The sequence below is a fragment of the Ranitomeya imitator genome, chromosome 1 (genome assembly GCF_032444005.1).
Source record: "Ranitomeya imitator isolate aRanImi1 chromosome 1, aRanImi1.pri, whole genome shotgun sequence".
NCBI classification, from domain to species: Eukaryota; Metazoa; Chordata; class Amphibia; order Anura; family Dendrobatidae; genus Ranitomeya; species Ranitomeya imitator.
In genome coordinates, this window is record NC_091282.1 from 23,160,393 (window position 1) to 23,174,315 (window position 13,923).

At 44.4% G+C, this 13,923-nt stretch overlaps 1 protein-coding gene across 1 annotated transcript in view; it reads left to right on the top strand.

Moving 5' to 3' along the window:
• The first annotated feature begins 917 nt into the window (after window positions 1-917).
• Window positions 918-13,923, top strand: part of LOC138658973 (zinc finger protein 585A-like) — a 57,862-nt gene continuing 44,856 nt past the window's right edge. The window contains exons 1-7 of the mRNA XM_069745874.1: window positions 918-957; window positions 10,182-10,287; window positions 10,819-10,995; window positions 11,079-11,202; window positions 11,283-11,350; window positions 11,569-11,908; window positions 12,696-13,689. Coding sequence (XP_069601975.1) covers window positions 10,210-10,287; window positions 10,819-10,995; window positions 11,079-11,202; window positions 11,283-11,350; window positions 11,569-11,908; window positions 12,696-13,689 — 1,781 coding nt within the window. The 5' untranslated portion in view covers window positions 918-957; window positions 10,182-10,209. The remainder of the gene's footprint in view (window positions 958-10,181; window positions 10,288-10,818; window positions 10,996-11,078; window positions 11,203-11,282; window positions 11,351-11,568; window positions 11,909-12,695; window positions 13,690-13,923) is intronic.

The following is a 13,923-nucleotide window of genomic DNA, read 5'->3' on the forward strand; positions in this document are numbered from 1 at the left end:
AGATCTCTCAAAGCAATCCGCTGTCGGGCCGTAAGATTGTCATTTATTCGTTTAGTCGACATATGTTTAAAATCATCCATCACAATCTGGTAAAAATGTCGACAGCCGGGCAAACCGACAAAGGGGGAAACCGAGTAGACGGCAGATATATGGACTGTGGGAACATTACACACACGGCTCCGCTCCGCTCCGCACACAATACACACACGGCTCCGCTCCACACAAATTACACACACGGCTCAGCTCCGCACACAATACACACACGGCTCCGCTCCGCACACATTACACACACGGCTCCGCTCACATTACACACACGGCTCCGCTCTACACAAATTACACACACGGCTCAGCTCCGCACACATTACACACACGGCTCCGCTCCGCACACATTACACACACGGCTCCGCTCACATTACACACACGGCTCCGCTCCGCACACATTACACACACGGCTCCGCTCCGCACACATTACACACACGGCTCCGCTCCGCACACATTACACACACGGCTCCGCTCCGCACACATTACACACACGGCTCCGCTCCGCACACATTACACACACGGCTCCGCTCCGCACACATTACACACACGGCACCGCTCCGCACACATTACACATGGCTCCGCTCCGCACACATTACACACACGGCTCCGCTCCGCTCACATTACACACACGGCTCCGCTCCGCTCACATTACACACACGGCTCCGCTCCGCTCACATTACACACACGGCTCCGCACACATTACACACACGGCTCCGCTCCGCACACATTACACACACGGCTCCGCACCATCCTCCTCTATGATACTAGACATCATCCAGCACAGCAGAGTCCTGCAGACACTGGGAACCCTGGAGCTCCGCCCCCTGATCATGTGACTCCTCCCCATGTGACTGATCACATGACGGTGACGTCACACAAGTCCTGTCCGCACACGGGGCCGCTCTGCAGGTGGAGGTAGGTGCTGTGTCCTGGGTGTCGCCCTATTTATAGCCGCCGTCACCCTGCGCTGTATATGGGGGAGAGAGAGTGACAGACCCCGCACTACACATGGAGGAGAGAGAGTGACAGACCCCGCACTACACATGGAGGAGAGAGAGTGACAGACCCCGCACTACACATGGAGGAGAGAGATTGACAGACCCCGCACTACACATGGAGGAGAGAGTGACAGACCCTGCACTACACATGGGGGAGAGAGAGTGACAGACCCCGCACTACACATGGAGGAGAGAGTGACAGACCCTGCACTACACATGGAGGAGAGAGAGTGACAGACCCTGCACTACACATGGAGGAGAGAGAGTGACAGACCCTGCACTACACATGGAGGAGAGAGAGTGACAGACCCTGCACTACACATGGAGGAGAGAGAGTGACAGACCCCGCACTACACATGGAGGAGAGAGAGTGACAGACCCTGCACTACACATGGAGGAGAGAGAGTGACAGACCCCGCACTACACATGGAGGAGAGAGTGACAGACCCTGCACTACACATGGAGGAGAGAGAGTGACAGACCCTGCACTACACATGGAGGAGAGAGAGTGACAGACCCCGCACTACACATGGAGGAGAGAGTGACAGACCCCGCACTACACATGGAGGAGAGAGAGTGACAGACCCTGCACTACACATGGGGGAGAGAGAGTGACAGACCCCGCACTACACATGGAGGAGAGAGAGTGACAGACCCTGCACTACACATGGAGGAGAGAGAGTGACAGACCCCGCACTACACATGGGGGAGAGAGAGTGACAGACCCCGCACTACACATGGAGGAGAGAGTGACAGACACTGCACTACACATGGGGGAGAGAGAGTGACAGACCCCTTGAAAGGAAAGGATGAAACCATAAGATGCAATAAAAGGAGCATTTTACATTATATAACTGTACAGTGCATAAAATACAGATAATTTGCAATACACAGTAACATGAGGTAATATACAAGGTGATGATTACATATTAATACATCATACATACTTATACACACACCGGACTGTAACACATATATAGTGACTTACCAACTATGCTTGGAGCAGGCTGTTTACAAGGAGCATGACAGAAATGAGTGGTGTTTTCTCCTCAGCAGCATACAGGAGCAATGGCTGCTGATCCTTCCACAGGGTCATAATAAGACCACAATGCAACAGGAACAATCCTACAATGTCCTAGAAACTTCCCATAATACATTGCAAACTGAACTAGAGTGTATATACCAAATCGCCAGCAGATGGTGCTGTTACCTTACATATTAAAATATAGGAAGGATTAATATATATACAGAAAATGTCTGTAATAACCGAGACACAAAATATGACTAAACTTTAGGCAGCAAATTTACTGCTAGAATAGAACACTCCACGCTTGACGTCAGCCGACATCACTATTGTGTTTATTGGATGAGAACAGCAGAACGAGTTCCCCTACTGGCCTGAGGAAGAATTTTGTCTTTCCTTGTTTCCCTATTTTTTCTTCTACCTTACGTTCTATTCCGTCCTTACTCAGGAACGTCTGGGTAGTGAGACCTAATGGCCATTCATTTCTCCGGCACTGACAGTCTTTCATTAGTACTACATCACCAGGCTGGAGGTTAGGCTTGCTGGTTTGCCACTTTCTGCTCTGTTACAGAGTAGGCAGGTACGGTTTTCTTCACTTGTCCCAAAAAGCATTGGAGAGACTCTGTACTGGTCTCCATCAACTCCTGTAATGGACTTTATCATTAAATTCACCAGGTGGGGAGCAATTAGGTCCAGTCTTCTGAGTAATCAGCAGGACTGGGGTGAGAACAGTTGGGTCATCAGGATCACTGGAAATCGGAGTCAAAGATCTGGCGTTTATGATGGCTGACACTTCTGCCTTGAATGTTGTCAAAGTTTTGTGCGTCAGTCTTGCAGATCCTTCACGTAAGAAGATTGAATCAAGGATTCTCCTTGCCACACCTATCATTCTCTCTCATACACCTCCCATTTGTGAAAAATCTGGTGGACGAATATATTTGACGGGTCCTCTGATGGCAATGAAACGCCGGAGAACATTTATGAAGCATGTAATGTCCATAGATTCGATTACCTCTATGTGGATGGCTCTAATGGATAGACAAGTGAACATAATCGCCCATAGTTTCCCGTTCGTGTGGCCTCCTCTGGTTTGTCGGACAACCACAGGCCAAGGACCGAACGTATCTAGACCTACGTTGATGAAAGGTGGATCTGTACTAAATCGGTCATATGAAAGATCCGCCATCTTCGGAATCTGTGACATACCACAAAGTTTCTTGCAAGTAAAGGTGAATCTACACACATCTCTTAGCTCCAGCTAACCACAGTCCAGATGCTCTTAAGGCTCCCTCTGTGAATATACGACCTTGGTGCTTTGTCCGCTCGTGGTAATGTTGAACAGGCAGAGTAGCTATGTGATGTTGTCCTGGAACTGTCCGGGAACTTTCTCTGCAGAATCTATTGTTGCCTCTTTAAGGCGTCCTCCTATTCCTAAGAGACTATCTCCATCCATGACTTGGTCGAGTTTCCTCAGAACACTATCTTTTGGCATTGGTCTTTTGTTGGTTACATAGTTGATTTCTTTGGCGTAGTTTTCCCGCTACTGCTCTAGACTGTTCTAGATCGAGAGCTGTGTGGACTGTCATGATCCATTCCGGAGTTTAGTCCTGTCTGCTCTTTCTCTGGGTGGATCATGTCAAGGGTTAACTTTGATCTGCCTCACTCTGGGCTCGGGTTTGCTATTTAGCTCCCATGTATCCTGTGGGTGGTGTCAGCTATAGTTCTGTCTTCGGCTTGTGAACCTGACTCTGGAAACCCTTGGTTTGTCCTACTGTGAACCCTGACTTGTCCTGTGTCTGTTATTCCCCTCTGTCTGCCCTTTCCCTGCGTTTGTCTGTTCTGCTTGATTCTCTGATTCTGACCTCCTGGCTTGGCTATTGACTCTGTCTTGATTTGTCCCTATTGTACCGTATTTTGCTCGCCCTGGTTTACTGATCCCTTGCTACGTCCTGACTATCCTTTCTGTTTATATCCTTTTTGTACTGACGTGTCATCTTGTGTCCTGATTCGGCTTTTCTGACTACTCTCTTGCCACTAGGTGGCATCTGTTCAGCTGCTCAGTGTCTTGCGTCCCTATAAAACTCCCCCTGGTGAAGGTTGCGCTGTACTACACTGCAGCTTCATGACATGGACATGTTTACAAGCGCGTCATTACCTCCTCCCATCGGCACTCAAGTCACATGATCGCGGGTCGCCAATGGGTTGGCATGACAACCTGGGTCAGCAGAAGAACCCTGTGATTGTCATTGCTGGATCGCTATGATCGCCGCCTGGAGGTCGGCGCTCATAGCAAGTGAGCATATTTGCTACATAGAGCAGGATTGCAGCCCTGCTCTATGCAGCAGAGGCGATCGGACAACTGCAGCTTCAAGTCTCCCATGGAGACCATTGAAGCAAGTAAAAATGTTTTTAAAAATATTGAAAAAAATTAATAAAAGTTCAAAACACCCCTCTTTTGGCCCATTCAAAATAAAACAATAAAAACAAAATCAAATATACACTTACCCTAATCTTCTGAATCAACTAATTAACTCTAAACACATGCAAAAGATACCTGAGGCTTTTATAAACTCCCTGCCTGGTTCATTACTCAAAACCCCCATCATGGGTAAGACTAGCGACCTGACAGATGTCAAGAAGGCCATCATTGACACCCTCAAGCAAGAGGGTAAGACCCAGAAAGAAATTTCTCAACAAATAGGCTGTTCCCAGAGTGCTGTATCAAGGCACCTCAATGGTAAGTCTGTTGGAAGGAAACAATGTGGCAGAAAACGCTGTACAACGAGAAGAGGAGACCGGACCCTGAGGAAGATTGTGGAGAAGGCCCGATTCCAGACCTTGGGGAATCTGAGGAAGCAGTGGACTGAGTCTGGTGTGGAAACATCCAGAGCCACCGTGCACAGGCGTGTGCAGGAAATGGGCTACAGGTGCCGCATTCCCCAGGTAAAGCCACTTTTGAACCATAAACAGCGGCAGAGGCGCCTGACCTGGGCTACAGAGAAGCAGCACTGGACTGTTGCTAAGTGGTCCCAAGTACTTTTTTCTGATGAAAGCAAATTTTGCATGTCATTCGGAAATCAAGGTGCCAGAGTCTGGAGGAAGACTGGGGAGAAGGAAATGCCAAAATGCCTGAAGTCCAGTGTCAAGTACCCACAGTCAGTGATGGTGTGGGGTGCCATGTCAGCTGCTGGTGTTGGTCCACTGTGTTTCATCAAGGGCAGGGTCAATGCAGCTAGCTATCAGGAGATTTTGGAGCACTTCATGCTTCCATCGGCTGAAATGCTTTATGGAGATGAAGATTTCATTTTTCAGCACGACCTGGCACCTGCTCACAGTGCCAAAACCACTGGTAAATGGTTTACTGACCATGGTATTACTGTGCTCAATTGGCCTGCCAACTCTCCTGACCTGAACCCCATAGAGAATCTGTGGGATATTGTGAAGAGAAAGTTGAGAGACGCAAGACCCAACACTCTGGATGAGCTTAAGGCCGCTATTGAAGCATCCTGGGCCTCCATAACATCTCAGCAGTGTCACAGGCTGATTGCCTCCATGCCACGCCGCATTGAAGCAGTCATTTCTGCCAAAGGATTCCCGACCAAGTATTGAGTGCATAACTGAACATTATTATTTGATGGTTTTTTTGTTTGTTATTAAAAAACACTTTTATTTGATTGGATGGGTGAAATATGCTAATTTATTGAGACAGGTTTTTTGGGTTATCAGGAGTTGTATGCCAAAATCATCAGTATTAAAACAATAAAAGACCTGACAAATTTCAGTTGGTGGATAATGAATCTATAATACATGAAAGTTTAATTGTAATCATTACATTATGGTAAATAATGAAATTTAACACTATATGCTAATTTTTTGAGAAGGACCTGTATGTATGTAGCAGCCACATCTATATAGCACAGGCCACATAGTATATAGGAGCCATGTAGTATATAGCATACAAATAGTACGTGGCCTGTGCTATATAGTATGTGGCTGCTATATACATACATACATATTATAGTACTGTCCACGTAGTATAGAGCAGCCATGTAGTATATAGTACTGCCCACGTAGTATATAGCAGCCATGTAGTATTTAGTACTGCCCACGTAGTATATAGCAGCCATGTAGTATATAGTACTGCCCACGTAGTATATAGCAGCCATGTAGTATATAGTACTGCCCACGTAGTATATAGCAGCCATGTAGTATATAGTACTGCCCACGTAGTATATAGCAGCCATGTAGTATATAGTACTGCCCACGTAGTATATAGCAGCCATGTAGTATATAGTACTGCCCACGTAGTATATAGCAGCCATATAGTATATAGTACTGTCCACGTAGTATATAGCCGCCATATAGTATATAGTACTGCCCACGTAGTATATAGCAGCCATGTAGTATATAATACTGTCCACGTAGTATATAGCAGCCATGTAGTATATAGTACTGCCCACGTAGTATATAGCAGCCATGTAGTATATAGTACTGCCCACGTAGTATATAGCAGCCATGTAGTATATAGTACTGCCCACGTAGTATATAGCAGCCATGTGGTATATAGTACTGTCCACGTAGTATATAGCAGCCATGTAGTATATAGTACTGCCCACGTAGTATATAGCATCCATGTAGTATATAGTACTGCCCAAGTAGTATATAGCAGCCATGTAGTATATAGTACTGTCCACGTAGTATATAGCAGCCATGTATTATATAGTACTGCCCACGTAGTATATAGCAGCCATGTAGTATATAGTACTGCCCACGTAGTATATAGCAGCCATGTAGTATATAGTACTGCCCACGTAGTATATAGCAGCCATGTAGTATATAGTACTGCCGAGGTAGTATATAGCAGCCATGTAGTATATAGTACTGCCCACATAGTATATAGCAGCCATGTAGTATATAGTACTGCCCACGTAGTATATAGCAGCCATGTAGTATATAGTACTGCCCACATAGTATATAGCAGCCATGTAGTATATAGTACTGCCCACGTAGTATATAGCAGCCATGTAGTATATAGTACTGCCCACGTAGTATATAGCAGCCATGTACTGTATAGTACTGCCCACGTAGTATATAGCAGCCATGTAGTATATAGTAACATAGTAACATAGTTAGTAAGGCCGAAAAAAGACATTTGTCCATCCAGTTCAGCCTCTATTCCATCATAATAAATACCCAGATCTACGTCCTTCTACAGAACCTAATAATTGTATGATACAATATTGTTCTGCTCCAGGAAGACATCCAGGCCTCTCTTGAACCCCTCGACTGAGTTCGCCATCACCACCTCCTCAGGCAAGCAATTCCAGATTCTCACTGCCCTAACAGTAAAGAATCCTCTTCTATGTTGGTGGAAAAACCTTCTCTCCTCCAGACGCAAAGAATGCCCCCTTGTGCCCGTCACCTTCCTTGGTATAAACAGATCCTCAGCGAGATATTTGTATTGTCCCCTTATATACTTATACATGGTTATTAGATCGCCCCTCAGTCGTCTTTTTTCTAGACTAAATAATCCTAATTTCGCTAATCTATCTGGGTATTGTAGTTCTCCCATCCCCTTTATTAATTTTGTTGCCCTCCTTTGTACTCTCTCTAGTTCCATTATATCCTTCCTGAGCACCGGTGCCCAAAACTGGACACAGTACTCCATGTGCGGTCTAACTAGGGATTTGTACAGAGGCAGTATAATGCTCTCATCATGTGTATCCAGACCTCTTTTAATGCACCCCATGATCCTGTTTGCCTTGGCAGCTGCTGCCTGGCACTGGCTGCTCCAGGTAAGTTTATCATTAACTAGGATCCCCAAGTCCTTCTCCCTGTCAGATTTACCCAGTGGTTTCCCGTTCAGTGTGTAATGGTGATATTGATTCCCTCTTCCCATGTGTATAACCTTACATTTATCATTGTTAAACCTCATCTGCCACCTTTCAGCCCAAGTTTCCAACTTATCCAGATCCATCTGTAGCAGAATACTATCTTCTCTTGTATTAACTGCTTTACATAGTTTTGTATCATCTGCAAATATCGATATTTTACTGTGTAAACCTTCTACCAGATCATTAATGAATATGTTGAAGAGAACAGGTCCCAATACTGACCCCTGCGGTACCCCACTGGTCACAGCGACCCAGTTAGAGACTATACCATTTATAACCACCCTCTGCTTTCTATCACTAAGCCAGTTACTAACCCATTTACACACATTTTCCCCCAGACCAAGCATTCTCATTTTGTGTACCAACCTCTTGTGCGGCACGGTATCAAACGCTTTGGAAAAATCGAGATATACCACGTCCAATGACTCACCGTGGTACTGCCCACGTAGTATATAGCAGCCATGTAGTATATAGTACTGCCCACGTAGTATATAGCAGCCATGTAGTATATAGTACTGCCCACGTAGTATATAGCAGCCATGTAGTATATAGTACTGCCCACGTAGTATATAGCAGCCATGTAGTATATAGTACTGCCCACGTAGTATATAGCAGCCATGTAGTATATAGTACTGCCCACGTAGTATATAGCAGCCATGTAGTATATAGTACTGCCCACATAGTATATAGCAGCCATGTAGTATATAGTACTGCCCACGTAGTATATAGCAGCCATGTAGTATATAGTACTGCCCACGTAGTATATAGCAGCCATGTAGTATATAGTACTGCCCACGTAGTATATAGCAGCCATGTAGTATATAGTACTGCCCACGTAGTATATAGCAGCCATGTAGTATATAGTACTGCCCACGTAGTATATAGCAGCCATGTAGTATATAGTACTGCCCACGTAGTATATAGCAGCCATGTAGTATATAGTACTGCCCACGTAGTATATAGCAGCCATGTAGTATATAGTACTGCCCACGTAGTATATAGCAGCCATGTAGTATATAGTACTGCCCACGTAGTATATAGCAGCCATGTAGTATATAGTACTGCCCACGTAGTATATAGCAGCCATGTAGTATATAGTACTGCCGAGGTAGTATATAGCAGCCATGTAGTATATAGTACTGCCGAGGTAGTATATAGCAGCCATGTAGTATATAGTACTGCCGAGGTAGTATATAGCAGCCATGTAGTATATAGTACTGCCCACGTAGTATATAGCAGCCATGTAGTATATAGTACTGCCCACGTAGTATATAGCAGCCATGTAGTATATAGTACTGCCCACGTAGTATATAGCAGCCATGTAGTGTATAGTACTGCCCACGTAGTATATAGCAGCCATGTAGTATATAGTACTGCCCACGTACTGTATAGCAGCCATGTAGCTCACGCAGTATTTAGCAGTGTGGGCACATATCCCTGTTAAAAAAAAAAAGAATTAAAATAAAAAATAGTTACATACTCACCCCTGGGATCCAACCGCGCTGTGGCGATGGGCGCACGGCTGCCGCCATCTTCCGTTCCCAGGATGCATTGCGAAATTACCCAGAAGACTTAGCGGTCTCGCGAGGCCGCTAAGTCTTCTGGGTAATTTCGTAATGCATCGCCGGGAACGGAAGATGGCGGCCGGCTCTGCGGACAACGGAGGGTGAGTATAGCAGGTTTTTTGTTTTTATTATTTTTAACGTTCGATTTTTTTACTATTGATGCCGCATAGGCAGCATCAATAGTAAAAAGCTGGGGACACACAGGGTTAATAGCGGCAGTAACGGAGTGCGTTACCTGCGACATAACGCGGTCTGTTACCGCCGGCATTAACCGTGTGCTAGCGGTGGCTGGAGGGGAGTATGTGGGCGCCGGGCAGTGACTGTGGGGAGTAAAGAGCCGCCATTTTCTTCCGGACTGTGCCCGTCGCTGATTGGTCGCGGCAAAACAGCCAATCAGCAACTTGGATTTCCTTGACAGACAGAGGCCGCGACCAATGAATATCCGTGACAGACAGACAGAAGGACAGCAAGACGGAAGTGACCCTTAGACAATTATATAGTAGATTCTAAACCGTTCACAAACTTTCAAGCACCACTAAAACCACTAAATGTTTCTATTCATTATCTCCAGTTATTTTTTGTGTTTTTCACTTGTTTACATTTAAGATCTTCTGATCCTCTTTAGAATAAAGATCTTCTGTTGAATTTTTCTAAATAGGAGATTTCTCCTGTTTGACCCATCAAAGATGACTAAGGACAGAGACAAGATGGCGGAGAGGATATTAAACCTCACCCTTGAGATACTCTTCCATCTTACTGGAGAGGTGAGAGCTCTGATGTCATCACATGACCTCATTATCTATGGGAATAACAGGGATATAACCAGAGAGGTGAGAGGCTCTGATGTCATCACATGACCTCATTATCTATGGGAATAAGGCTACGTCCGCGGTCCGTCCGAAACTAACGGGACATCGCTAGCGCGTGCCGAAAATGGCATGCGCTAGCGATTTGCTAGAGATCCGTTAGCACATTGCCGTCAATGGGTGCGCTAACGGATCCGTTGCATGGCGTTAATTGCAACAATTTCGCCATGTAACGGAGTCCGCTAGCGTTAACCCATTAACGCAATGTGAACCTAGCCTAACAGGGATATAACCAGAGAGGTGAGAGGCTCTGATGTCATCACATGACCTCATTATCTATGGGAATAACAGGGGATATGACCGGAGAGGTGATGGACTCTGATGTCATCACATGACCTCATTATCTATGAGAATAACAGGGGATATGACCGAAGAGGTGATGGACTCTGGAGATGTCTGTAATGATATTATTAATGTCTCCACACTCAGGATTACACAGTAGTGCAGATCTCTAGGGATCACTGTCAGGCCCCTGTGTCTGAAGGACGGGGAGGAACCCTGAGCCCAATCCTGGGGCCTCCACCTCACCCCCGGATACATGAGGACATCAATTACCAGAAGATCCTAGAACTCACCAACAAGATAATTGAGCTGCTGACTGGAGAGGTGACACTGCTGGGAATGCTGGGACATTATACAGGACAGCACTGGAGGATTCTGGGTGATGATGGTATCATTGTGTGTGTCAGGTTCCTATAAGGTGTCAGGACGTTACCGTCTATTTCTCCATGGAGGAGTGGGAGTATCTAGAAGGACACAAGGATCGGTACCAGGAGGTGATGATGGAGGAGCACCGGCCCTGCACATCACCAGGTAATAGACAGGACTAAATACACACGGCCTATAATTCTCTGTATGCAATAATGATGTCAGTCCTGTCTGTGTCTCCTCAGTTCTCTCCAGTAAGAGGACAACCCCAAAGAGATGTCCCGCTCCTCCTCCTCCCCCACAGGACCATCAGGTAGATGGAGATCTCCCTATGGTGTGTAGACGGCGGTGACGTCCTTGTGTTCAGTCTTGTTTTCTCCTCCAGTATTATGTGTTTTATACTTGTGTAATGAGAACGGTGGAGACAGCAGGATCACAGCTGACCACAGACATCACATGTCCGGATCTTCTCACCATTATTCCCGGGGACTTCTCCGATCATCGGTGAATTTTACAATATTTGTTTTGCAGCTTTTGGATCCTGATAAAGATCTGAACAATATTAATGGTCCAGAGAGAAATGTGAGGAGAGATCAGCAGTGCAAAGAGGAGACCCCTAATGTGAGGGGCGATCAGAGGTGTAAAGAGAAGACCTCTAATGTGAGCAGCGATCAGTGGTGTAAAGAGGAGACCCCTAATGTGAGGGACGATCAGCGGTGTAAAGAGGAGACCCCTAATTGGAGGGTCGAACAGTGGGCTAAAGTAGAAACCACTAATGTGAGAAGGGATCAGTGGTATAAAGAGAACCCTAATATGAGGGGCGATCAGCAGTGTGAAGATGAAGAGGAGACCCCTACATATGACTGCCTAGGTGAGTGGTGACCTCGGAACAAGGCAGAGAAGTCACAGATTTGTCTCCTTCTCTGAATCAAACAATTTTTTATGCTCTTTGCTCTGTCAGATTTGCAGTGATATTTTAAATCCTTCATTCAAAATACAAATTAACTATTAATGAAAGTAATACCGCTACAGGTGATCACACATTTAGCACCTTTATATTATACATGGATGTGAATTCTGCATATGTGAGGGAGGCTGAGTTCGATTTCCTATTGTCAGTATGTTTGAGTCCCAGATATTTAATAAGTTAATGATATCGGGGTTGAGGGGATTTCAAGAAGATTATTCTGCTAAAGGAATTTCGACAAGGGAATGCACAGAATAAGGGTTTTGAAGAAAGTTTTTCAGCATTCTGCCATTTTGTACGGGAAATGTACAGATTTGGGAATTTTTTAAAAAAATTTGGGAAATATCTGCTTGGTTATACTTTTCTGTTGCTGACTCCTCCATCCTTATAGAGTCTTTAGAAGCTTAGTTTTTGTTATCATAAAGCATTATTTCATTTACGTATCTGCATGTAGCGCCACGGACACTTTTCTTGTGGTACCGACTATGAGATACTAATCCATATTATTAATTACTTTTCAAAGTGATTTCACTTTGGCATTGTAGAAGAGTCATTTTGTTAATAAAACCATTATCATCTGGCCACTACAGTGATCCTGCAGTCAGGGACCTCAGTTTACCAGTGAAAACAGATTTTAAAGGTTTTTTTTTATTATTTTAAAATTTACAAAATCAGTTTTATTCTTTTACAGGTAGTTGTGGTATACATTGTGCATATGAAGAACAAGCCATTATCCCAGATATAGCATCATCCCTTCAAATCCAAGATCTGTCATCTGATGCTTTTAAACAAGTCCAATCTCCTGATTCACTGCAGAATGTTGATCAAAATGAAAGTCACAATAGGGGTGTTCAACACGAAAGAACTCCCACAGGGGAGAAGCCATATTCATGTTCAGAATATGGGAAATGTTTTGCTGAGAATTCATCTCTGGTTGACCATCAGAAATCTCACAAAGAGGCGAAGCCTAATTTATGTTTAGAATGTGGAAAATGTTTTTCTTTTAAATCAGAGCTTGTTAGACATCAAGTAATTCACACAGGGGAGAAGCCATTTTCTTGTTCGCTATGTGGAAAGTGTTTTAGGCAAAAGTCAGCTGTATATGTACATCAAAAAACTCACTCAGGGGAGAAGCCATTTTCATGTTTAGAATGTGGAAACCGCTTTGTTCACAAATACAATTTTGTTAGACATATGAGAATTCACACAGAGGAGAAGCCATTTTCATGTCATCTATGTTGGAAATCTTTTACTCAGTATTCATATTTAGTTGATCATCAGAAAACTCACACAGGGACGAAGGCTATTTTATGTTTAGAATGTGGTAAAAGTTATAGCAGTAAATCAAGTCTTGATGTACATGTAAGAGCTCATCACACAGGGGAGAAGCCGTACTCATGTCCAGAATGTGCAAAATGTTTTACTCGGAATTCACAACTTGCTGCACATATAAAAACTCACACTGGTGAGAAGCCATATTCATGTTCAGAATGTGAGAGATGTTTTACCCATAAATCAGATCTTGTTAGACATCAAAGAATTCACACAGGTGAGAAGCCATATTCATGTATTGTATGTGGAAAGTGTTTTACCCAAAAGTCAGCTCTAGTTTCACATGAAAGAATTCATAAAGAAAAACCATACTTATGTAAAGAATGTGGAAAATGTTTTACTTGGGAATCGCAGCTTGATGAACATATAACAACTCACAATTTGATTTGATTGAAATGGTTCACCTTGGTGTAATTAGACTTTAAACCAACCACCATAGTAGTATCTGATCTGCCTCAAATTAGCAAACAAGGGCGGTTTTTAGTACTTGAAAATTGGAGGTAATGAAGAAGCTAAGAATATTTTTCAATTGTGTTCGGATGTTAATGGTATAAATGGTCGCTGTCATTTCAGACAATGTGTTCTCA